At 38.2% G+C, this 27569-nt stretch overlaps 1 protein-coding gene across 2 annotated transcripts in view; it reads left to right on the top strand.

Annotated features, from left to right (window-relative positions):
- LOC124592887 overlaps positions 1–27569 on the top strand; it is a 160643-nt gene that overhangs the window by 6899 nt on the left and 126175 nt on the right. For both annotated transcript variants that reach the window (XM_047131878.1, XM_047131877.1), the window contains exons 2-3: positions 8773–8824; positions 25447–25578. In XM_047131878.1, coding sequence (XP_046987834.1) covers positions 8773–8824; positions 25447–25578 — 184 coding nt within the window. The remainder of the gene's footprint in view (positions 1–8772; positions 8825–25446; positions 25579–27569) is intronic.

Below are 27569 nucleotides of genomic sequence, written 5' to 3'. Positions count from 1 at the left end.
GGAAAATAAACTAATTAAGAAAACTGTTGCCTTCGACAGTTTCATTGATGAACTTGGTCAGTGAAAGCGGTAACATACGAACATCTGAAGAAATTGCAAGAACAACACATTGCAGAAGTGAAAGAGTGCGTACAGGCTGAAGAACTATGTTTAGTGCTTCACTGTGAGTCTGCTGAGAACTGGTCTGTATCATCATTATTTCTCATGGTGCTCCTAGTCATTTTAAAAATCATTACCAGCTGTTTTAATTGAGTAAGTCGCTTGTGCTAACTGACTGAGTATACAGTGCTACTGGTCACAGGAAAGGGGGGGGGGGGTGTTGTGATGGGATTAGGAGGCCTGTTGAAGCACCATGCTACAAAACATAAAATTTCCTGACCGAATACAGCTGTGATTCAGAATGCTGAGGATCTTACGAGAGTCGTGAAATCTTACACGTCCACAGCCCTCATTCTTGTGTCCAAAGAGGAATTGAAGAATTCTGTGAGCAGAAAAAAAAGAATGATCCAAACAAACTCCTCCTGTGAAAGGAATTCAGAAGACACAATTTTGGACTCAGTGATGGGTGAACTAAAATTGCAAGCCCTTTAAAGAGTAAGAAAGAAGAAATTTCGTTCGTTCGGCCAACACCTCAGAAACAGCACGATAATATTTAGATTCACAACCTGAGAAGGAGGATGTTTGTGGCGTGTGTGTATGACTGTGACTGGTGGGTTGCAGAGATTATAGACATCAGTTATGAGTTAAACGAAATTGTAGTGAACTTTATGCTACAACATGGATCAGCTGCTGGATATAGGTTTCCAGCTGAAGGACAGCAACAATGCCATCAGTGCTCACTTCCTGTTCACAATGTTTTGGAGATTGTAAGTGCTCCAGTTCCTATTGGTTCAACAGGAAGGCATCGCTCTACATCAAGATAAGATACTGAAGCAGTGGAACACATATTTAGTTCATTGACTGGCTGATTTCAGTACAAAACAAGAGTGCACAGAAGTTGCATAAATTGAAACCTTTAAATCTTTGGACCTTTCACCTACATTTTGGAACCATTTAAAATGCTTGAAAAATGAGTCTCTTACTCATCTTTCAAAACTAAAATTATGTTAAATAAGGCTAGGTTTTGATTTTTATGAGCCTGTTATGTGATAATGTGGTCATAAAAAAGGTTTTATGCATGGCAGAAATTTCAATTGTTTATAAAACCTGTTCAACCAAAAAGTGGAAGCTGTCCTTTTCAGGGAATGTAGAACTATATGGTACTAATTAACAGAAAAAAATCAAAATTTTATGGATTGGCATTTTTGAAAAAAAATCTTTTCCATAAATTATAAAAAGTTGGTTCAGAACGCTACAGTAGAAGCCCAAATGGAGTATTGCTTTGTAATCATAAAGCAATTATCTTCAAAAAATATATCTAAAACTGTTCCAGAGATACAGCATTTTAAATTTTTTTCAAAAATTTGCATCTTCAAAATGGTGTTCGCAGTGTCATTTTTGGAGGGCTGTATCTTGGAGCAGAAATTTTTTTGGAGAAAACAAAAATATACGTGTTCCTTACTTAGCCCTTCATTTTAACATATGCTAAATTCAATAACATCCGAGACGATGAAGGTAAGATTTTTTCCTAGCCTGCCTGAATTGATGATATGGACTATGCTCAAAAGACTATTCCATAAGGTACATAGGATTGGAAGTAACCAAAGTAAGCCATTATAGCACTGTCTGAGGAGCTTACTTTTGAAATGATTCTCAGAGCAAAAAATGCTGAACTGAGTCTGTGGGAGAGTTTTATCATATTATCTTTCCACTTTGATTTATTTGAAGCCCAGAAAGCTTATATCATATAACCACAGTGATATGAAGCTGATATTAATTACATTTTTACACATTATATTTATGGACAACAGCATACTTTTTGATACTGACAGCAATAACCTAAGAAGCTGAATAGATTAAAATATGCAGGAAAGTTCAGCTTGCATATTATGCTACATAGAATAGTGACTACAGTAACATGAGTAACAAGAGATTCAGTGTCTATTCTAATATACTAATATTAGAAAATATATGGCAGTATCTCCTTCAGGTATTCATCAACACAATAAAAAGCATGTTTAATTAGTAAATCCTAACTTTCTTCCTGATGGTATTGCTTTTATTTCTAATTGATAGAGGTATTTTGTATACTATCAATTCCAGTGTGTGCCTTAAGATGACGCTCACACTACTTACCCCCAATACTGCTTACGCCCCATGCCACTTGGGATTGCTTTCACCATCATCTTAGACCCTTTGACACTGCTCAATATATTTTGTTCCTGTATAATTTTATATCTTTATTGATCCTCTCAATCATTTGTTGTATAAAAATGTGCAGTGTCGTATAGACAAGTAAATAATAGCCACATTAACAACTATAAATAATAATAATAATAATGTCGTGTGACGAGGGCCTCTCGTCGGGTAGACCGCTCGCCTGGTGCAAGTCTTTCGATTTGACGCCACTTCGGCGACTTGCGCGTCGATGGGGATGATGATTAGGACAACACAACACCCAGTCCCTGAGCGGAGAAAATCTCCGACCCAGCCGGGAATCGAATCCGGGCCCTTAGGTGTGACAGTCTGTCGCGCTGAGCACTCAGCTACTGGGGGCGGACACATTAACAACTGAGCAATATCTTCTTTTCACTTCAAGGTATAGGCAAAATGCCTACTTTTGACATCATCTGGAGATTTGTTCCCATCTTTCCCAAAGTTACAAAATCCCTAAGGTCTGTACTCCTGTGTCACCTTAAAAAAAATCTTCCCTACCCATTATGTTGGTATAATCTTTCCATCCTTCCTATTTTCTCCTAGTTTTTCTCTAATTTTAATTACTTTTGTTCTGTTTGTACCTTACAATTATTTATCTTATCCAATATAAAGGGTCTTCTGCCATTTATCAGAAACCTTATTTCTGGGCTTAGGATATTTGTAAGTTTCTTAAAACTAGGAGTAGGTTGTATTTTTGTGCATTACTACTTCTCTTTAAGTCAGTATTCTATTTCTTCTGTTGGGGTGTATACTGTTCTACTCCTTCAGTGGTTTTCCTGTCTATTCTCAGTCTTTCATTCATTGGTTCAAAATTTCCAATGACTTTTCCTTATCAGTTTTGAAATTATAAATCCTGTTCTTCTCACTATGCCATTATACAGCAGAAAATATTGAGACATAATCATCTGTGTGTTCTTTCCATTCCCAACTCACTTCTTGTAGTGGCATAGTATTATACTTAAATTTCACAGCCTTTTCTAATATTTCTTTCATTTTTGCAGACATTAACATAGTTTGTATATTCCCAGCTTCTTCTGCCAAGTCTTTAGTCCTCTTTTGCCACCAAAGTCTTGTTCTGGGTGTGCCATTCATTATTCAAGGCTTTTGCTGTAGTTATGTAATACACAATATAATCTTCTTACAGTGTCTTGTTATTGACACATAGCCAGACCCTGTCCTGGGGGAGACCAAGAGTTTTTGTTGCAGGTTTACTTACTTAGGAAGGTTGACTTCTTTACACACTTTGAGGCTTCCCTACCCTACACTATGAGACATTCTCCGTCTGGCTCCTCTTTCAAAGTCTGTCCAACTTGTGTGGCCATGCTGGTGGCTGTGCTATTGCCAGATCTGAAGTGATATTTATTTTGGACTACTATCACTTTGAATTTTGGAACTTATATTCTATGTTATGTCTTTTACAAACTGTTGTAATTTTTACATGGACTATTGGAATTAGTTTTCTATTTTATGAGTAATAAGAATAATGTTGTTATTATTAATAACATGTATAAATTAATAATGTGTATAAATTAATAATGTGTATAAATTAATGTTTACTACTGTTCCTTCACTTAATTTTACTCGAGGGTGTACCTCTTTCTTCTGTTTACCTTTTAGCCAATGTAAATATTAGAAAAAGCGAATGCTGTACAAGGTAATTAGTTATATCAGCAAAGATAATAAATTTTTGAAAATATAATGTAGTTGCCTAGATATAAAAATCTACGCACCAAGCAGCAGTGTGATGATAAACATATAAAGCTGTTACAGTTTGCAAGCTTTTGGAACTGGTGGCTCCTTTTTCTGGTAGAAGTATTGAAGGAGAAGGAAGAGGGGTGAAGGAAAAGGACTGGTGGGATAGAGTTCAGAAAAGTTGCCAAAACCTCAGGTAGGGGAGACTTATCGGGCGGGATCAGAAGGAAAGTCTTTCCTCCTCATCCTGTGCTGTAATTCTCTCCTGAGCTGGGTTCCTAGATGACTTTTCCAAACTCTACCCCTTTTCCTAAACCTCACCAGTCCTTTTCCTTCACTCCTCTTTCTTCCCGTTCAATGCTTCTGACAGTTGTAGGTGCCATTAGTTCTGAAAGTTTGCAGACTTTAATACTTTTGTATCATCTTCTTCTTCTTCCATTACGGCTGTCTGTTTCTCCTGTCGGCTCCTCTGGTGGCACTCTAACCTTTTCCTGTATTCTTCTCTGTCATTGATCTCTGGCATATTGGTCGGTGTATATTTGTTCCTCCAATTTTCCTTTCCTTCGACCTTGATCCCCAATTCCAACCAGTCCTTCCGATATTCAACAACCCACTTGGTTCCTGTCTTTCCCCTTGTCCTCCCCGTTGTTTCCCACACTGTCTTCGTCATTCTGTCCATACTCATCCTAGCTACATGTCCAGCAAACCTTGCCCTTTTGAGTCCGATTTCCCTGGGTATTTTTCTCATGTTCCGGTACAATTCTTCGCCAGGTCTTCGCATCCACCTCTTTTGGGACCTAGTATTTTTATCAGTATTTTTCTCTCTTCTTTCTCTAGTTGTGCTGCCCCATTTTTTCCTAGTGCAATTGTCTCAGCAGCATATGATACTGCATTCCTCACCGTTGCCTTGTAGTGGCTTATCTTTGCCTCTGTGGATATATTCTTTTTATTGTATATCTCTTTTGTCACAGCAGAAGGCTGAGCTCATCTTATTTATCCTCTCTGTTTTTCCCTCCTTGCTCCTGTTCCTTCCTGTTATAAATTCTCCCAGGTATTTAAATCTGTCCACCATTTACACAGTGCCCTCTGGTGTTTCCCAGTCTGCACTGGTATTTAATGTCTTTGTCTTGTCATAGCCAATCCTCAGTCCCACCTTTTTGGCTACCTTACTTAAGTTGTCGAGTTGGGTCTTTGCGTCTTCTTCCGTCTCACTTACTATTGCTATGTTGTTTGCAAAGGTTAGGCAGTCCAATTGAGTCCTGTTGTCATTTTTGTCCCCCACATGGGTCTTTGGTATTCCCATTTCCTCGTTTGTATGTATGCAGTAAAAGAAATTCTTCTACAGAATAGGAGGAGTTGTCAAGGAGAAACTTTTTTCAAATTTTCAGATTTTTACTTTTCTGTCTCACACACATTCTGTATTACTGGTAAGTGATCAAAAATTTTTGTTGCAGCATTGTGCACCCCCTTTTTGTGCTAAAGGCAACGTTAATGAGGAGTAATGAATGTCATTTTCTCTTCAGTGTTGTAGTTGTGTGCATCATTTATCCTTTTGAAATGCAGTGGATTATTTACAACAAACTTCGCAAGGGAATAAATATACTGTGAAACAGTAGTCAAAATGCCAAACCCATTAAACAGATGTCTAGAAGATGATCATAGGTGAACACCACATAGCCTACTACTCTTGTAGCATGTTTCTGAGCAATGAAGACTTTCTTTCTTAAAGATGAGTTACCTCAGAACATTATTCCAGTATATATTTCCATTTTGAATGAAAATACGCAAAATGTGTCAGCGTACTGATTTGTCCCTCCCCAAGATTTTTAGTGATTCTAAGTGCAAATGTGACTGAAGTAATATGTTTTAGGAGTAAAAATCTCATCATATGGACACCTTAACATTTTGAAGTTTCTAGCCTATTTATTATTTCCTCACCATGTGTTGCACTTATCATTGGTGTAGTACCACTACATGTGCAGAATTTTTGATACTGAGAGTGAAACCATTCACAAAAAACCTGTTAATGATACTTTCAGGAACATAGTTTACAATTTCTCCTGTTTTTGTATGTATGCTTGGATTAATTATAGTATCATCTGCAAAAAGAACTAATTCTAATTACAGGGAAGATTATTTACATAGATGAGGAACAGTTCAGTTTTATTCATTGATATGATGTGTGAACAAATATACACATAAGTGTGCTGTTGTATGCCATTATGGGAATCAATATAATCATTTTAGACTTTCTTTGTATAAAGGCGAAGTTATGAAAACATTAACTTTACCTTTGTTGTCTGTTAAAAATGTTCATAAATGAAACCACATTTCTTCAAAATGTCCACGACTAACTGCTACAGAAAAATGAGACACAGGGGAAAATTTCAAAATATACGATTAAGTATGTGAGTTGCAGGTAACATATTAGGCCTAGTACAGGGTGATTATAATTAAACTTTCAGATACTGTAGAAAGGACACCATTGGTCAGAATGATGTCAAATTGCAATGGAATATTATCAGAGAAGGGGAAAAACTTATGGCAGAAGAAAAGAAACTGTGTGAAAATTGATCAATAGATGGCACTGCATGTCTCAGAGTATGTAAACGAAAACACCTGTCATGTGCACGACCCATTGAAGCCAGTATAAACATGCCGGGTATACGGATTTTCCACCTTTCGTGTCTGCAACGCTCGCTATAACTGTCTCAATGCAGGATCGCGTTCTGCTTGTAAAGCTGTATTACAAGAATGATGACAGTGCTCCCGTCGCTCTGCAGAAGTTCCGGACACTGAAGAGTTTTAAAAGAGGCATTGGTCTGATGACTGCCGTGGATCTGGAGAAAATGATTTGGAAATTCAAAAAGATGGGTTATTTTGGTGTGCAATGTGGTAGAGGGAGGAAATTAGTTGATTTGATGTCAGTGGAAGCAGTGGCCACAGTAATGCAGGAGGACATGAGTGGTGGTGTGCAAACGTGTAGTGCATGGAGAATTGCCCGAACATTGGACATACCCATGAGCACAGTGGGTAAAATTCTACGAAACATTCTTCTTCGCTATCCATTCAAACTTACCAATGTGCACGAGTTGGTTCCTGTTGACCTGCCAGCAAGAGAGACCTTTGCTTTAGAATTTCTTGCTCATAGGGAAGTGGACAGTGATTGGCCGTGGAAGATTTTGTGGACAGATGTCAGAATTGTCAAATATGGGCAATGGAAAATCCATGCACAATTCAACCAGTACTACTACATCCCGAAAAGGTCACTGTGTGGTGTGGGTTTACGGCATCATTTATCATAGGGCCATATTTTTTCTAAGAGACAGGTACTTCTGGTCCTGTTACGTGTACTGGTAAGTGCAATCACATCATTTCAGCTCTCCAACAGCATGGATGTGTTGGTGGGATCATTTTTATGCAATATGGCGCACCTCCGCACATTGCAAATACAGTTAAGCAGCTGCTGAAGCGCCATTTCGGAAAGGCTAGAATTATCAGCCGCATTTCCCTACAGCCTGGCTGTCCCGATCACCTGATCTTGATCCATGTGACTTCTGGTGATGGGGCTATCTGAAAGATGTGTTCAGTGTTCCGATTGCAAACTTAGTTGCATTGAAGGCACGTATTGCGCAACATATTCTGAATGTGGCCTTGGAAACACTTCGATCAATTGTGGAACATGCTGTTTCTCAATTTCAACTTGTTGCAGAAAATGTTGGACAGCATATTAAAAACCGATGTGATTGATGCTTTTTATACTGTTTTCGGCCTCAGAACAATTAGAAACCAGTTTTTCTCATTTGATGCGATATGACCTTGTCGTGATGGATGGACTTACGTAACTAACAGTATCACACCTGTATACCCATGCACACTGAGTAGTACAGTTTGTTTAATGTCAAACGTACACCTAAGTCATTGTTGTATGATTCATTTTTCATTTTTAAGTGATCACTATTAAATTATGATGTTGACAGCGCCACCTATTCCTACATTTTGTAACTAGGCCTATTTATTTTTCTTCTGCCATATGTTTTCCCCCTTCTCCAATAATATTCCATTGCAATTTGATGTCATTCTTACCAGTGGTGTTATTTCTACAGTGGTTTGAATGTTTAACTTTAATTATAATCACCCAGTATATTAAACATGAATGAATGTTCAGCAGATGTCATCGTCTGATATAATCGAAACTGTAACACTTTTCACTCCATGGCTACACTATATTTGAAGCTTTGAAATGGGTTATGAAATGAAGATGTATACAGACATTTAATGCTTAGTTTGTTTCAAAAGGACTAGTAGAATTCTTTTGAAAGTAGATATAATCTGATGAGCAATATCATCAAGTGAAGCAGTAGAAAAATATGGATGTTAATATCAGAGCTGTGTGGTTTGAATTCTATACTGGCAGTAATTGATGAAACTACAGTCATCTAATTCCTTATGGCTGACATCCATTTTCAGCAGATACATATTTTTAATGTTGTCAATATTGACTGATTGCCAAGTGCGAATAAATGTCCCTCTCTTATTGCACTTTTCTCATTCTTACTGAAGAGTGATAAAATGAATGTAGCTGTGATAGTTATGTGGACTACATTAGTATATTCATGGCTAGTTTTCCCCCATTGATCTCATCCTTTATTGGTAAGATTGGCTATGCAAATAATGGTGTAGCCTACATTTACATTTGTTATCTGTAAGTTTTTATTTTGTAAAATAAAACTTTCATAATATTGGTTTACTGTTTTGTGCCAGGGGAACATGGATATCAACTCCAGTGACTGTCTTGTCTACAAGATACGAAATGGTATGTTTTATGTTTATAACTGATTCATATGCTTTTTAAGACAAAAAATGTGTAAAATTGCGTGTTCAGTTGCTGATTATGATGTCAATGTCGTATAGTACCTCTCCCAGTGAATATTAAAGGCTGTTAAAAGAAATGTAAGAGTGTTACAAATTACGATAAATATCTTAGCATAGTTTTTAATCCTCTCTGTGAGGGATGTGATAAACATGATTACATGTTTTATGTTATGAAAAGTGCAGACAGCAATAAATATGAACTGCAACAATGCCTCCTACCATCTTCCTTCCCACCGTGGGTGGAATTGGGATGGAGGTGAAATGTACTTCCGTGAGGCATTTTTATACAAGTGAACTTGTGTATTTTTTTTGAAGTTAGTGAGGTAGTTACTTTCATGTTCCATGGATGATTTTGTGTGATAAATCATCGTGATATGGAATGAGTCATTTTACATTCATATTGAAAATTAATTTGTGTGTCTGTCTGTACTCTAAACATCACCATATAATTACTTTTTTTATTTTTTTCCCCTGAAATGAAAACAAGATATACAAATTGAGTTAGCAATTCCTTCCTACCACCTTTTACACATTACAAACATAGAAATTCATCTACAGAATAGGAAGAGTTCTCAAGGAGAAACTTTTTCAATTTTATCTTGCTGCCTGTTAGACATTTTATATTACTGGGTAAGTGGTCAATAATTTTTGTTGCAGCATTGTGCACTCCTTTCTGTGCTAAAGACAATGTTAATGTTGAGTAATGAATGTCATTTTTTCTTCTAGTATTGTAATTATGTACCACATTGTTCCTTTTGAACTGTAGTGGATTGTTCACAAAAACTTCTTGAAGCAATAAATATACTGTGAAGCAGTAGTCAGAATGCCCAACTCCGTAAACAGATGTCTACAAGATGATCGCTGGTGAGCACCACATATTATTCTTACAGAACATTTTTGGGCAATGAAGACCTTCTTTCTTAAAGATTGGTTACCCTAAAACATTATTCCTTATGACATTACTGAATGAAAATAAGCAAAATATGTCAACTTACTGATTTCTCTCTCCCCAAAATTTGCTATGATTCTAAGTGCAAATGTGCCTGAACTAAGTTGTTTTAGGCGTTCCAAAATGTGTTTTTCCCACTTTAAATTCTCATCAATATGGACACCTAAGAATTTTGAAGTTTCCACCCTATGTTTTATTTCATCACTGTGTGTTACACTTATCACTGGTGCTGTACCCCAGACGTGCAGAGCTGAACATGATGTGTCTTTGTGAAATTCAGGGTGAGACCTTTTGCAGAAAACCAGTCAATGATACTTTTGAGAACTTTGTTCATCATTTCTTCCATTTCTGTATGTATACTGGAAGTGATTACAGTATTGATGTCATCTGAAAAAAGAACTAATTCTGCTTGTGGTGCATTAGACAGTAGATCGTGTACACATATGAGAAACAGTAGTGGACCTAAGATTGAGCCTTGGGGAACCCCATACATGATTTCTTCCCAGTCAGAATTATGTCCCTGGATTCTGTTGGTTGAATTAAGTACAACTTTCTGCTTTCTTTTGGTTAGATATGACATGATCCATTGGTTGGCTATACCATCAATCCCATACAACTTCAATTTGTCTAGGAGTATGCTACGATTCACACAATCAAATCCCTTGGATAGGTCACAGAAAACATCTACTGGCGGTGCTATTTTGTTGTTTAATGCTCTTGTAATATCTGGCATGTGAACATGTAAATGGCTTTATCATTAGAGCAACGCTTCTGAAACTCAAACTGTGATTTGCTGAGGATATTATTGTTGCCAAGGTGAGATACTATTCTAGAATACGTCACCTCAAAAATTTTGGAAAATGATGTCAGCAGTGAAATAGGTCAGTAGTTACTGATGTCTCTCTTATCATCTTTCTTAAAGAGGGGTTTAACAATGGCATATTTTAATCTCTGGAAAAATGCCTTGAGTTAGCGATGCATTACATATTTCAGACAGTAGCAGATTTATTATATGGCAACAAATCTTTAGTGCTCTACACAGGCGCCGGCTCCATGGGGCATGAGCGGGCCCGAGACCTCTCAAAAATCAAATAATTATTATGGTAGTAACCAGGTTAACTGAAAATGAGTGGTGTGAATCATGATAGTGTTATGGTGCTGCGGGCACACTTAGAATTTTTCCCGGTGCACGAACCTTCGGGTAAAGTCTGGCGCTGGCAGGCCAGCACTGTGGCTGCAGCAACATCAAAAGGACTGGAGCAGAAGCATTTGGAACCCTCTGCCTCGTGTCACCGTGACGCTTCAAGACATTATGACGCTGCGTCTATATAGAGCCCACCCTGCTGTCGCAGTCATTCAGTGTGTATAGTTTCGTTCAGTGCATGCTGCAGATGTGTTTAGTGTTCCAGCTTTAGTGTCTAGTGGACTATTTTATATGACTATATTTTATTTGTTTACTTTAGTCTCTTAGTGTATTGTGAATTAAGTTCGCAGTGGATAAATTTGTTACCAAAAAGGCATGCTTGGAAGTTAATGATACTGCAAGTCAACCTCCAACAATTATTGTGTCATCAATTGTTTCGTCATCTTCAGGCGAGTACCATTCACAGCCAAAACCTGGACAATCCAGTAAGGGAAGATCATTTCAGAAGTCTTGGTTGGTCAAATATACACGGCTAGAATATGGAGCATCTACCGAAAAAGTTTTTTGCAAAATCTGCAAAGAGGCAGATGCTAAAAATCTATTGCCATTTTCTTCAGAAAAAGTAGGTTTATTTACTTCCATAGGGTTTTCTAACTGGAAAAGGCTTTGGAAGAATTCAGTCTTCGTGAAAATACGTTTACACACAAAGGAGGTGTTCTGAAACTAAATTCTGTCACTAACCAAAGTGTGGCCTCTCAGTGGAATGAACAGTTAGATAGTGATATGAAGAAAGGCCATTTAGCTCTTGAGACAATTTTTGCTACTGTGCAATTTCTATATTGACAAGGATTATCAATTAGGGAGCACAAACTCCAATTTTTTTCAATTGTTGGAACTCCGAAAGAATGACATACCTGAGTTTAAAGATTGGTTAGTGCATTCGAGGTATAAGTGGATGTCCCACAATATTCAAAATGAGATCATTGATCTACTAGGAAAGTCTGTGTTGAGAAAGGTATTGGCTTCAATCAAGAAGACTGAACATTTTTCTATTATGGTTGACGAAACAAGTGATTCTTCGATTCACAAACAAGTGTCTTTTGTATTCTTACTGTCAATCATTAATGAAGACTTTATTGGCTTATATGAGACTCCCAGCACTGAATCACACTCTGTTTAGTGTTGTAAATGATGTTTTTGCTCGTCTTGATTTGTCAATGGTTGTTTCTTGTAAACTGCTCGTTAAAACATTTGCTTGTAGTCATTAATGATTCTGATTGACTGCCACTGATGTGTATCCACACTGTAGGGCACTATGTCATTTATCCTAATTCGCTGTGCATCATGCTCATTAACATGTAGTTCAAGAATTTGGCACTAAAATGAAATGTGAAGAGGTCCATGATGATTTCCATAGCACAGTGGAAGCTGATCAGACCCCTTTTCTGGAAACATTCACCTTCTATGGTTATATACAGGGTGTCCCAGCTATCTTGTCCACCCAAAATATCTCTGGAACAATAACAGCTATTGGAAAACGACTTTCACAGGTATCAATGTAGGGCTGGGGCCCATGAATGTACATATTTGGAAACATTCTAAAACGAAAGCATATGTGTTTTTTAACACAAACTTATGTTTTTTTAAATGGACCTCCTATATTTTTTCTTCAGCAATCCATAGCATGACAAAGCACATACACAATGGCATTGATTGCATCGCAATATTCCCATTACATCCCGAGATATTGAGACGCGAAGTTGACGCTTGAAACACCCGACATGCGCTGCTAGCGCACGTCTTGAGGCTCAGGCGTGAACCCCATGCTGCCCGTAATCGCAATGTGATTAACATGTGTAATCCCACCTCCATACTTATCAAGAGGTCCGAAACGAATAATACGGTCTGCTTCCATCAACTCTCATAAGCACATAATGGTTTCCCTCTTGCACGTTTTATGTATCTACGTACACAATATGAACCAGTACCGATCGGTGTACACCCGTCAGGTTGTCTTATTTATCCTGCACACCCAAAATAAGGTTTATCTAATGCGTTATATGACCCATTGTGCCTGTCGCGCGGGGCCTGGCTCTACCTAGTAAAGTGTCCAACGTAGTTCCCACTACTGCCACAGTTACCACTTCGCCTTGTTTATGATTTGTGACCCATGCAAACTCCTGTACTCCACCACCCTCCGAGCATCCCATTTGTTGTTGCTTTGGCGTGCAGTACACCGCTTGCCAGTGTAGTCGTGCATCAGAGTAATCTAGTGACGGCACGGAGGTAGAACACATTGTGAATAAACGTTGTGTTGTGGAACTTATACCGTACAGTATAATGTACACACATGAAAATATGGTAGAAATGCTGCTGATCTATGGAGAATGTACGTTGACGGGAAATACGTTATGAGATTGCTTGTTTGTTGATAGTACTGTTAGCAAACATTATGATTATTAAGTTAATATGTCTGTTTTCTACCTTACTCTACATACCTGTACTATACCCCGTTGTAGGTGGACAAAATGCTGTTCAGGCAGAACGACTGTACAGAAAACGATTCCCTGACATGCCATCGCCTTCACGCCGGATGTTTGGTCATCTCACATCTCGTCTATGTGAAATGGGAAGCTTATACCCAAGACCTTGACATCGTCCTAGAACACGCACTGATGAATGTGCTGAAGTTGCTGTGCTCGCTACCATAGCTGTGAATCCTCAAATCAGCACACGTCAAATTGAACGTGAAGTTGGTGTGTCGAAATCAAGTGCACAGCGTATTCTTAAGCGTCATAAATTTCATCCTTACCATGTTCATTTACACCAGGATCTTCATGGAAATGACTTCCGCAATAGGGTAACATTTTGTCGGTGGGCTCAGCAAAAACTTCTGACGAATCCAAATTTTTTTGCAGATGTTCTCTTTACCGATGAGGCATCATTGTCCAACAAAGGAATTGTCAATGTTAGGGATATGCATTATTGGTCTGCAGACAATCCAAAATGGTTCCGTTAGGTAGAGCATCAACGTCCATGGAAAGTTAATGTTTGGTGTGGGATTATTGGCGATACCATTATCGGACCTTTCTTTATAAATGGCATCCAAAATGGCAGACAATACTCCAGATTTATACGACACAATCTTCCTGTTCTCTTGGACACTGTCCTCTGAACCGGAGAATGGTCATGTTGTATCAGCATGACGGATGCCCTGCACATAATGCCTTACGAGCACGACGACTTCTGAACCGTAAGTTCCCTGGTAGGTGGATTGGACAAGGTGGCCCAGTTAGGTGGCCTGCCCGATCTCTGGACCTTACACCGCTGGATTATTTTCTTTGGGGAGCAGTGAAGGATGCTGTTTACCAACATGAACCAACAATACCAGAGGACATGAGGCAACACATTATTGATGCTTGTACAGCCATCAAAGAGGAAACAGTAGCATGAAGTAGGGCATCCTTCATCCGCAGAGTGACCCTATGTATGCAAGCCAATGGGCATCACTTTGAGTATGAGATGTGAACGCTATGTTTGGTATGTAGTGCTAGTATCACAGTGGAAGTTTCTACAAAGGGCCATTTTACCCTATGATGTTAAGAAACATTTGTTTGCAACAATTTGTCATTTAACGCATTAGATAAACATAACATTGATAATTATGTGATGGTAAAACTAATTGGTTAAACATGTTTACTTTCATCTTCTATGTCCTACCTGAACTTCCCAAATCAAAACATTTTTACCTAAACAACGGTAAAACTTTTAGTCCACTTGCTCGTTTCACTAAAACCATCAACATGAAGTTTACTATTACGAGTGAATGATTAACTGTCACTTGCACTAGATCTACAGTAAAGTTAAGTTTTAATGTTGAACGGCATTACCTCTTTAGTAACGGATTAACGATAAGCAAAGTTAACTTTGTGACTAACGTTGCGGTACACAGATCTGTTACAGAACCGCATCACCCCTAGCCTATGGGATAAATACCTGCTGAAATGTACGATGTTAATGCAGGATGGCAGCAGACCGTATTATTTGTTTCGGACCTCTTGATAAGTATGGAAGTGTGATTACGCATGTCAATCACATCGCGATTACGGGCAGCATGGGGTTCATGCCTGAGCCTCAGGACGTGCGCTAGCAGCGCATGTCGGGCGTTTCAAGCGTCAACTTTGCATCTTAATATCTCAGGATGTAATGGGAATATTGCGATACAAGCCTCAGGACGTGCGCTAGCAGTGCATGTCGGGTGTATCAAGCATCAACTTTGCGTCTTAATATCTCAGGATGTAATGGGAATATTGCGATTCAATCAACGCCATTGTGTATGTGCTTTGTCATGCTATGGATTGCTGAAGATAAAATATAGGAGGTCCATTAAAAAAAACATAAATTTGTGTTAAAAAACACATACGCTTTCGTTTTAGAATGTTTCCAAATATGTACATTCATGGGCCCCAGCCCTACATTGATACCGGTGAAAGTCGTTTTCCAATAGCTGTTATTGTTCCAGAGATATTTTGGGTGGACAAGATAGCTGGGACACCCTGTATATAGTACAAGACGTCCAAAAAAAAACAAAAAAGAAAGTCCCAGTTTCTATGTATATTATAACAGTTTAATTTAGACTGGTTTTTTACAACAAATTATAGATCAAATTGATGGTAAACAAGCCTTGTTTTTCTTACAAATGTTCAGTGTGTGCACTTTTAGTCACACGGTATACATACAACCTAAAGTCCAATTCTTCCCTCACTTTGGTTAACAAGTTCAGAGTGATGGAAGATATAACCTCATCAGTTATGTGTCTCAACTCTGGTAAATTAGTACATAGTGGTGGAATGTAGTCAAAATCTTTCATAAAGCCCCAAAGGAAAAATAAGTCCCATGACCTGATGTCACGTGAGTGTGGAGGCCAGTGGAATAAAACTCTGTCCCATTGATCATTATTTCCAATCCAACGGTCAGGGATTTCGATGTTCAGCCACTCTTTTACAAAGATATTCGAATGGGGAGGGGATTCATGTTGTCGCCAAATAAAGTTTTTGGGTTCACCTTCTACATGTGGAAAGAGTCACACTTGCAACATATGTAGGTAAGCCACCCCTTTTATGGTAGCTTCAGCAGAGGCGAGAGGGGTTTCAGTGGTCTGTATACTTGAATTTGAGACTGTGCAGAAAAAATTTAATTTTGGAGAATCTGTTTGATATTGTAAAAGTTCATGAGAATGATCTGACCCCCAGGTATGAACATTATGGGTATTTACCTTCCCACTTAGATGAAAAGTTGCCTCATCATTGAACACTAGCAGTCAAGAAGGTTATCCTCCCACTGCAATGCTTCACTTCAGGGCTTGCTCTCCAAACAGAATTCTAAAGATGTCAATGGTAAGATGCTCTGACATTGTCGTCATCCTTCTCAGACACTTTTGGTCATCACATGCTTTTCCCCTTACACACACATCTTGACTGTATACCAGCGACAAATGTTTTTGCTACTTTGGGGGATAACAGTTAAACTTTAAACAAAACACACAGTAAACTGAAATTACAGATTCACTCTTAGCAAACTGGAGAACACAAAAAGCTGTACACTATGGAGTCACTATTATGTGTATGGGGTGTTATGAATGGGAAAACAACACAGCAATTCTCAGGCATGTGCTTATCTAAAACTTTGAGTTTCTCTTTAGTTGTGGTCTTGTACCAACACCCTCCAATGCTTCCCATTGATACTACTAAAATTTAAAAGAATAACATTTTTTTATGGACATCCTTTACTTTGTTGCTATATTGACAGTAGTGAAGAAAGCTGATATCATGACAACAGCATTTCATTAGAAAACACACACATGTAGAAACAAAGTACTAACCTGTTGTATTTACTTCCTCTTGTATCTGAATTCCTTTTTTGTTTTCAGTTCCTCACTTCATCTTACATTTGTCCTCCCTCTTTCATTCCTCCAGTTTCTATTTTGTCCTTTGGCGTGTCATGATGGTATTTTTTATTTTTTGTATTCAGTATAGTCTGCGGTCCATACTCATTCTTGGCATTTAATTGTTATCTAATGAATTCATTGTCACAATAACTCTACTGTTATCGTTCCACCATTATTGATTATAACATCATCAGTATTTATATTAGTCTTAAACTTTTATACAGCCTAACTGTAACTTATACAGGGCAGACAACATAAAACTTGAAACTTCCTGGCAGATTAAAACTGTGTGCCCGACCGAGACTCGAACTCGGGACCTTTGCCTTTCGCGGGCAAGTGCTCTACCAACTGAGCTACCGAAGCACGAATCACGCCCGGTACTCACAGCTTTACTTCTGCCAGTACCTTGTCTCCTACCTTCCAAAGGTACGAGGTACTGGCAGAAGTAAAGCTGTGAGTACCGGGCGTGATTCGTGCTTCGGTAGCTCAGTTGGTAGAGCACTTGCCCGCGAAAGGCAAAGGTCCCGAGTTCGAGTCTCGGTCAGGCACACAGTTTTAATCTGCCTGGAAGTTTCATATCAGCGCACACTCCGCTGCAGAGTGAAAATCTCATTCTGGAAACATAAAACTTATCCAAAAATATTTATAAAACTGATACTGAATTGATCCTTCTTAATGAACAGGAGAGCTGCTACCATAAAAAATGTTGAAGAATGTGATTTCGATGCACCAACTGGTTGCTGCCACATGTCTGGACATGGATATCTCCTACATGCTCTGTTGAGAGTATTTTGTTGTCATTATGTTTGAGTAAGTGAGAGGAGCAGACATGTTTAGTGATCAGTTGAATGTAACACAAAGTGGTGCTCATGAAAAAACAGCACACATTCATTTTCTTGTGTTATGCAAAGCACAGTTCATAGTAAATGTGTGTGTAACTTCTTGTCCAAGAATTCAGCACTATACCCATACACCAAAAGGGGCAAACATGTATCAGCTGTGTGGATGCCACCCATATCCAGTACAGGCACAGGTTTTCCATTCACTGAAATGTGTGTTCCCACATGCTGCAAGACTGCTGGCTGTAGGATAGCCATAGTAGTTTATATGTTGACATCTAAATACAACAGGAGTTGATTAACAATTGTACCTTTATTGAACATGTGGCAGGACCATCAGATACTAGTTGTTGGAACTGTCATGAAGAACTGATAGGGCATACCAGCAAGCTTCATAACGAGGAAGCTGAAGCAAAATGAATTTTTGAGAAAGGGTCCTATTGTAGTGTTCAAATGGAAAAATAAACATGATGGATATTTCTTCTCTGCAAAATATCAGGTGACAACCAAAGAAGTTCCCATATATTCAAAAGGGGGTTTTATAACAACAATTAACCCAAACATTGTCATAGATTTTAACATGAACAAAGCTGGTGTGGAATGTGTCAATCAACTTTACAGTTATTACCCATTCGCAAGCAAAACAATGAATTGACAAAAACAACTTCGCTTTCACAATTTCCTAACATCTGCTGTTGATGGTTTTATTTTGTACAAGAATGTCACGAAGCAAAATATATGTCTGGTGGAGTGCTTAAAAAAAGTTGTCATTGACTTGGTAGCAGCAAGAGAAGAAATTTGATCATTGGAATTAACACCAACCACTAGCCCAAATAGAAATTCTGGCCACCATTCTCCAGAAAAGGTGCCACCCACAGAATTAACATAATATGATACTGTGAAGTTTGCTGTAACAAAGGAAATAAAGGGACTGGAAAGCGGATAAGAAAGGAAAGTAGATGGGGGACAAACACTGCAGTGTTGGACTTCATGTACCACAGTGTTTTCAAGACTACCATTTGGAAATAAATTGTGTACACATCACATGTAAACATTTTTTTAGTACAAAAAACAGCTGGCATCTGCAAAGTAATTTCGTGTTTGTTTTTATGTCTGCTTGAAGTCTTTGTGAGCAAATGTAAAACCTTTCCTGGGGAGTAACTCTTTCTGATGTGAATACATATATAAGCAAGCATATTTCCTAATCTATAAAATATGGGTTTTAAAATGATGCTAGATGTGTGCATCTAAGATGCTTGACTGTTGTGTAATTATTCTTTAAATCTGGTAGAAAATCACCGGTACACCTATGCGATCAGAGATGAAGAGATAGCAGCGTTGAATGTGTTAAGACTGGAAGTGTTTTGGCTCAACCTACAGCAAAGTCTGCAAGCAAAACTTTAGTGGCAGAATACCATGAAATGGGCTGTATAGTGAAAAAGGCCCATTATGTTTACTAATAAGTGTCAGTACCATGTTAGTTTGCCCCCCATGAACGGTGGACCTTACCGCTGGTGGGGAGGCTTGTGTGCATCAGTGATACAGACAGCCATACCGTACATGCAACCACAACAGAGGTGTATGTGTTGAGAGGACAGACAAATATGTTATTCCTGAAGAGGGGCAGCAGCCTTTTAGCAGTTGCAGGGGCAACAGTCCGGATGACTGACTGATCTGGTCTTGTAACATCAACCAAAACGGCCTTATGCTGATGCTACTGTGAATGGCTGAAAGCAAGGGGAAACTACAGTCATAATTTTTCCTGAGGGCATGCTGTATGGTTAAATGATGATAGCATCCTCGTGGGTAAAGTATTCCAGAGGTAAAATAGTCCCCTTTTTGGATCTCTGGGCTGAGGCTACTCAGGACGTCGACGTTATCAGGAGAAACAAAACTGCTGTTCTACGGATCAGTGTGTGGAATGTCAGGTCCCTTAATCAGGCAGGTAGGTTAGAAAATTTAAAAAGGAAAATCGATAGGTTAAAGTTGGGCAAAGCAGAAATTAGTAGAGTTCGGTGGCAGGAGGGAGAGGACTTCTAGTCAAGTGTATACAGGGTTACAAATACAAAATCAAATAGGGGTAATGCAGGAATAGGTTTAATAATGAATAAAAAAAATAGGAATGTGGATAAGCTACTATGAACAGCATAGTGAATACATTTTTGTAGCCAAGGTAGACATGAAGTCCACACCCATTACAGCAGTACAAGTTTATATGCCAACTAGCTCCACAAGTGAGGAGGAGGTAGAGGAAATGTATGATGAGATAAAAGAAATCATTCAGATAGTTATGAGCACCAAAAATTTAATAGTCGTGGGGGATTGGAATTTGATTGTAGGAAAAGGAAGAGAAGGAAAAGTTGTAGGTGAATATGGACTAGGGGAAACGAATGACAGAGGAAGCTGCCTCATAGAATTTTTTCACACAGCATAATTTAATCATAGCTAAAACTTGGTTTAACAATCATGAGAGAGAAGGTTGTATATGTGGAAGAGATCTGGAGACACTGGAAGGTTTCAGATTGATTATATTATGGTTAGACGGAGATTTAGAAATCAGATTTCAAATTGTTAAGACATTTCCAGGGGCAGATGTGGACTCTGACCACAATTTATTGGTTGTGAACTGCAGATTAAAACTGAATAAGCTGCAAAAAGGCAGGAATTTAAGGAGATGGGACTTGGATAAACTGAAACAATCAGAGGTTGTAAAGGGTTTCAGAGGGCGCACTGGAGAATGATTGACAAGAACAGGGGAAAGGATTACAGTAGAGGAAGAATGAGTAGCTTTGAGAGATGAAATAGTGAAGGCAGCAGAGGATCAAGTAAGTAAAAGAACAAGGGCTAGTAGAAATCTGTGAGTAACACAAGAGATACTGAATTTAATTGATGAAAGGAGAAAATATAAAAATACAACAAATGAGGCAGGTGAAAGAGAATACAAACGTCTAAAAAATGAGATCGACAAGAAGTGCAAAATGGCTAAGCAGGAATGGCTGGAGGACAAATGTAAAAATGTAAAGGCATATGTCACTAGGGGTAAGACAGATACTGCCTAGAAGAAAATTAAAGAGACCTTTGGAGAAAAGAGATCCATCTGTATGAATATCAAGAGCTCAGATGGAAAGCCAATCCCAAGCAAAGAAGGGAAAGCAGAAAGATGGAAGGAGTATATAGAGAGTCTATGCAAGGGACATGTACTTGAGGGCAGTATTATGGAAATAGTATATGGAATGCAGTTGAATTAAATCAGGTGATGCTGAGAGAATAAGATTAGGAAATGAGACACTTACAGTAGTAAATGAGTTTTGGTATTAGGGAAGCAAAATAACTGATGAAGGTCAAAGTAGGGAGACTGGCAGTGGCAGAAAAAGCATTTGTGAAAAAAAGAAATTTGTTAACATTGAGTATAGGTTCAAGTGTCAGGAAGTCCTTTCTGAAACTATTTGCTAGGAGTATAGCCATGTATGGAAGTGAAATATGGATGATAAAGGTTAAATAAAAAGAGAATAGAAGCTTTTGAAATGTGGTGCCACAAAAGAATGTTGAAGATAAAATGGGTAGATATCATAACTAATGAATTGGTACTGAATAGAATTGGGGAGAAGAGAAATTTGTGGTTCAACCTGATTAAAAGAAAGGATCGATTGGTAGGATATGTTCTGAGGCATCAAGGGATCACCAATTTAGTGCTGGAGGAAATAGAATGTGTGTGTGTGTGTGTGTGTGTGTGTGTGTGTGTGTGTGGCAGGAGAAGGGGGGGGGGGCGAATTGTAGAGGGAGACTAAGAGATAAATACAGTAAGCAGATTCAGAGGGATGTAGGTTGCAGTAGTTATTCAGACATTAACAGGCTTGCACAGGATAGAGTATCACCGAGAGCTGCATCAAACCAGTCTTTGGACTGAAGACCACAACAACAGCAACAACAACAACAACAACATCAAGTTAGTGTTATTGTAAAAAATTTCTGGGCCAGTTTATTTTTGCTCAGCCCTTATAATTTGTTTTTACACACCTGTTGTATGTAAAATTTATGGTGTAGCACACACATCATTACTGGCCCTATGTGTGTGAGTTGTGCTTGTGTAAATGTGTGCAAGTTTTGTTGTCCATGTTTGAGGAAGAACTTAGTCCAGTAGCTGAATTTTATCCAGCATTCTTTTTCATTGTGCCTGCCTGGCATTCAATGGTCCCACTTTGTGGTGAGTAGCACTTATCATTTCATGTTGTTGTTAATTTAATGTTTAGACATGTTACCATGTTCTCCACACATCGTGTTAGTAAATGAGTATTCCAGTTATGCAATTTTTGTAATAACTTCTAAGCATTAGAGTGTGTGCTAAATGTAAGACCTTTCGTAGCTTGTTTCATGATGTATATAGTGATAAAATGTGAAGCATGCATGGTTAAATGTAAAAGAGGGTCTTGTGCACTAGTCTTGTAATAAAAAGTAAAGGAAGCTAGTTTTGCAAGGGTAATAATAATGACATTAATAATTGTGGAGTAAAAAAAATCTGAGTGAGTTTTACCACCTTTTAATTAATATCTGCTTTAATTTCTTGTTAAATTGATTTCCATTTAGTTGCTTTATATCAGGAAGCAAGCTGTGAGTACACCATTAGTAAATTATTCTTAAGGAAATGGTCCTTACAGGATTGTTGTTTACCTATGTTAACAATTATTCTACCTGCTCTCTTCTGAAGCTTAAAACCCCTCCATATCGACAGCAGTTGTGACGCCAGAAATCTCAGTCCCACATTGTAGTAAATTAATTTGTAGTAGGTTTGTTTAAGGGTAGGAGAAGTTGTTATGGTTGAGAAACATTTAGTCATTAAAATCTTGCAACCAATATTGTTACATATGTAGCTCATATGCCTTTTCCATGTAAGATGCTCAACCACCACAATACCTAAAATTTATGTTTATCAGCTTGTATACTTAAAAACATTGATTCAGAATTTATGTCCGCTTGGGGTGGATTATAATTTAAGAAATATTTCTTCATGATCATTGAATCATTATTAAGTGAAATTACTGACAAGGTTTTCTGTGATCAAATTCTGTTTATTGATTTGCGTTACTAACTGATCAGTACAGCCCCATGTAATATATGGTGCATCATCAGCATAGTTCACTAACTTCAAGTTTGATAGCTGTGTTATTCCTAAATATACACAAGAAACAAAATGGCTCGAAACTGTTTCCCCACTGCGCCATGTAACTTAGAATCCTCGGTGGTAATTTCCGTATTATGATCTCCTCTTCGTTTTTATAATATAGTTTAACGTAATATTTTCTACCACTAAGAAAAGAATTTAACCTATTCAGTGCTTCTCCTCTGTTACCAGAAGTCTCTAATTTCCATAAGAGTACTGAAAGCCTTCAACAAATGTAGAAAAGTCTGAATGGCTTTGTTCCCTTTATTGAGTCTGTTCAACACTTCATGGAAATAAGTTGCTACTACTGTTACTGTAAAATATGTTTTTTGTAATCCATGGTGCGAATTGTTTAGTATGCTAAATATACTGCAGTCTGTCATCCATGATCAGCATGAATTTGCCCCCCCCCCCCCCCCCCCCTCACCCCCACAGACTGATGGACCAAAATACGATGACCAGCTGTTCAATAGTGTACTGGTTCACATTTGGAACACATCACAGCAGTGATTCTACATGACATGGATACAACAAGTTCCTGCACAGGTGACTTCATTCTCGTAAATTAAAGGCCAGTGATTTGTTACTATGAAGAGAGTGCTCGATATTATCCCAGATGGGTTCCATCGTGTTCAGATCAGGCGAATTTGATGGCCAAGGCATCACTCTTGAGATCACTATCACATCCTTCAAACCACTGAAGCTTGATTGTAGCCTTCTGGTACAGACAGTTATCCTCCACAGCTGTCATGGTGTCTTTGATTCCTTCCTCAGCTCACATGTAATCAAAGACAATGTCCCCCATAGCATAATACTGTCCCAGCAGTCAGGTCCAGTGTATGTTCTGTGTAGTCATGTGCCTAGATGACCAGGACCAGTTTGAGAAAATTTTTCCACATAGGCGACTTATCATTTGATGACCCCCTCCTCCCCCCTTTTCTCTCTTTCCCTCGTACACTTTCACCCCTGTCAGTTTTTGCTACTAATAGTGACATGTTCTGAATGTAAATCACACAGATGTGGCACATCTAATACCTCTCTCACGCTTGATGCCCCAAGCGGCATCTTGAGTCACTTGGGCCATAAACTGGCCAGCAGATAATGCCTATTCAGACATGACCACCAACCTGCTGTAACAAGAAACATGGTTCATCAAACCAGGTGACACTTTTTCATTGATTCTTGGTCTAATCTCGATGATCCCATGCTCACTGCATTAGTAATTGACAGTGCTGTTGGGATAATACGGGAACATGCATGGATTGCCTGCTGTGGAACCCCATGTTCAACAATGTGTGCTGAACAGTGTGCTCCTAAACAATTTTGCCTGTGATAGCATTGTACTCCGTTATCATATCTGCCACAGATCACTGCCTGTCCTGCTTTATAGAGTGGAAAATCCTATGAATTCCACATTCTATGCTGAGGTGTGAATATCCACCTTCTAGCCTACTTGTGGGTTCACTGTACTTCAACCACTTTCAACAGGTACTCAGAACAGTAAAATTTAAACAGTCAGATAGCTTTGCTGTTTGCTAGATGTTCATTCCCAAGTACTAGGCCATAACTATCTGCACTTCGTCAAAGTTATTTATGTCAGTGGATGTACCCATTTGTGGCCCTATTGTTGCTAGAATGTTCTCCACTCTGCTATGTTACACTTACATAATATCTTTTAAGTGTAAGGTGTGTACAATGCCAACAGGTGTCATTCAGTCTTGTGGTGGGCAGTGGTCATAATGTTCTGGCTCATCGGTGTGAGTCCTTCATACTTCTCTGTAAATTTATAATTTTTTGAAGGAAGGTTAAGATTCTGTAGATTATCTGATTTCATTAACAATTTTAACATTGGCTTTAAGTGATTAAAACTGTAGTTTAATGTTACACAGATATTTCCTTGATTTTCAATAACATGAATTCGCGTTCCTGCTGACAGTTTTCTTGCAAGAACCTCTAAGTTTTTTATGGTAAGTTTATCATTTATAAATGCAAATGTCACTCTGTGGCACTGTTTCATGATCTTTACCAATCTCCTTGACTAGAACTCTGTTACCCAGGAGAGAGTTTTCAATAGTTTTTACCAGTAATCCTTTCCTGTGTATATTTGTACCAACATGGTCACTGCAAGTCTGTGCATCAGGTGCTTTTGTTGGTGACAAGGCTATACGGATATATTTATAGCAGTAAAACATGTCAGAAAACCTAAGATAATTTTCATTGTAGCTTAAAGAATCCATGTTCATTCCTCCTATTATTATTATTATTATTATTATTATTATTATTATTATCATCATCATCCTTTTTTGTTTGTTAGTTGAGAGTTTATGCAGAAGCTCTTCTAATGGATTACTGGGAAGTTTTTAGAGTATTTCTGCTGTTTCATCTAAGTTACTTAATATGTCACATGTGAAACATTTAAAATATTCCACGTTTTACTGATGTGAAAGTTTTATACTGAATTTTTGCTTGCTACATGTTACTTTTTTGTTGTTAACTCTGTTCTCAAACTTTTTTTTTCTTTTGAAGTTTCAGAATGTGATTCCTTCAAATTTGATGGCAACATGAATGAAAGGGAATTAGGCTCAGTACGTTTGCATCCAGTTGTAATAAACTTCTCTTCAAATCTCAATATGTCTTTCATCAATGTGAAATGGACAAGTGAGTATTTTGATGAAATGCAGTTAACGTAGTAGTATTAGTGGAGTGTTGTGTGTAAATGTAGTAATGACTGCATGGATGGCTTCAGAAATATGTCACATTTTGAGCAGTTATTCCTTTGTCCGAGTTTGACAGTAATCCACAACAGGAGTAATGCAGAGTGAATAAAATATGCTGCACTTGGAGGTCTACATATGGTCCCTCAACCAGGTTCAAGACAAAAGTTTGTCTAGCAAAATCGGATCAGGTGCATTTTGAAAACATGTCTATGAAAACAAGAACCTGGGAACCTTGTCACACTGCACAGCACATTGGAATGTACAGAAGAACATTTATCAGCCCACACTATCATACCAGTCATTGTAGCTCACTGAGTAGATTGCTAGGACATCAAACCCACATCCACTGGAGAGCTGTGGTTTGAATCCTTGTCAAGATCATTTTTATTCTTTAGACGCATGTTCCCTGGTTCTCATTGTTTGAAAGCAGGAGATCATTTTGTCAATGACAGTGGCCTATTATATGACAGTGGAATCAATCAAACTGCATGCATGTGTCTACTGTTTGTGCAGTGCATGACTAAAACTGGGTTGGTCGGAACACAACAGACATGCCACCTGTGAATGTGGCTTTGAGGCATGTTTTGGAATAAACTTGTGGGCTGGAATCATGGGAGGAGTGCTTTTGGTTTCCTACCTATTGCTTGACAAGTTGAATGTGCCCCTGTATCATATCTTTCTTTGCAATAATTTGCCTGACACATTAGAAAATATTCCACTTGGTGTTCAGTGACAGTTACATTTCCAGCATGACGGTGCACTGCCACATTTTGGAACAAATATGTGTAACTAAATGAAGTGTTTCCCATGAAATATGGTAGCTGTGGAGATCCAGTGTTCTTGCTTCCATGTTCCCCAAAGCTTAATCTACTAGATTTTTATTTGTGGGTACACTTAAAGGAACAAGTTTATAGTACTCCACCCATGTACGGGAACAACCTAATAGATCGCATGCGTACGTTTTTGGCAATGGTGGGTGCAGATGTGTTGCATAGAGTCCAGCAAAGTACAGTCAAGTGAGTGGCTAAGTGTTTGCAAATGCAAGGTGGTCACTTTTGAACATCATCTGTAAAGTGAACATTGCTACTGCATGTCTGTACAAGCTGTGTGACGAGAAGTCTCAACATCAAATGTACAGAATGGAATTATTTTGCATAGCGTATTGTGCAATCTTGTGTAGCTTATGTGTGGTGTTTTTTGTACCTTATTGGATACAGATGATGATATCGTGTTCACTATTATTTTCTGTTGGCTTTGTTTATGTCGTGGACGAAACAAAGTGGTTGTTTATGTGTGTAGGAAGTTTGTGTTATGCCTTAATGTTTAAATAAAGGTAACAGTAACACAAATAAATACACAAGATACTGCATTGTGTAGGTGTAAATTGGATACAGTTTGATTCTTTAACTGAGGGAAAAAGGAAAGGTTGGCATGAACGTGACTTGAACATCAGCGAGTCTGCATATCTGTTTTCCACCACATTGCCTTGGCTCACTGACCAAATGGGACAGCTCCAGCACAGCGCAGAGTTCATGATAGCTGTTCTTGGCCAAAGAATATTCATTAATGCATTTGCAATATTATACAATTAAGTTCAATAAATATATTTGTATATCTACCAGACTATTCCCTCAATACATTGCTAAATTTAGACAACAGGAAGACAAAAATTATAGCAAAATTATTATAATTAGCACTTGTGGTGTCACAAGAGTTAGGCATCTTCCCATTGATTGTAATTATAATTGTATGAATTTGAATAAGTAATATGTGTAAGTTGCTTATGTTTCAATATATAGTAGTCATGCTTAGAGCTTTGAGTGTTCGGAGGATGCGATGGCTTTCAGTCATGTTTCTTAGTCAGAAGTGAAAGAGCAAAAACTGCTCCAAGACTTGTAAGCAGAACCTTGTCTTTCACTTGCAGTGTGCTTG

Source organism: Schistocerca americana, chromosome 2 (assembly GCF_021461395.2).
Source record: "Schistocerca americana isolate TAMUIC-IGC-003095 chromosome 2, iqSchAmer2.1, whole genome shotgun sequence".
Classification (NCBI taxonomy): domain Eukaryota; kingdom Metazoa; phylum Arthropoda; class Insecta; order Orthoptera; family Acrididae; genus Schistocerca; species Schistocerca americana.
The sequence above is the reverse complement of the archived record's forward strand: the minus strand, read 5'-3'. Positions and strand labels throughout refer to the sequence as shown.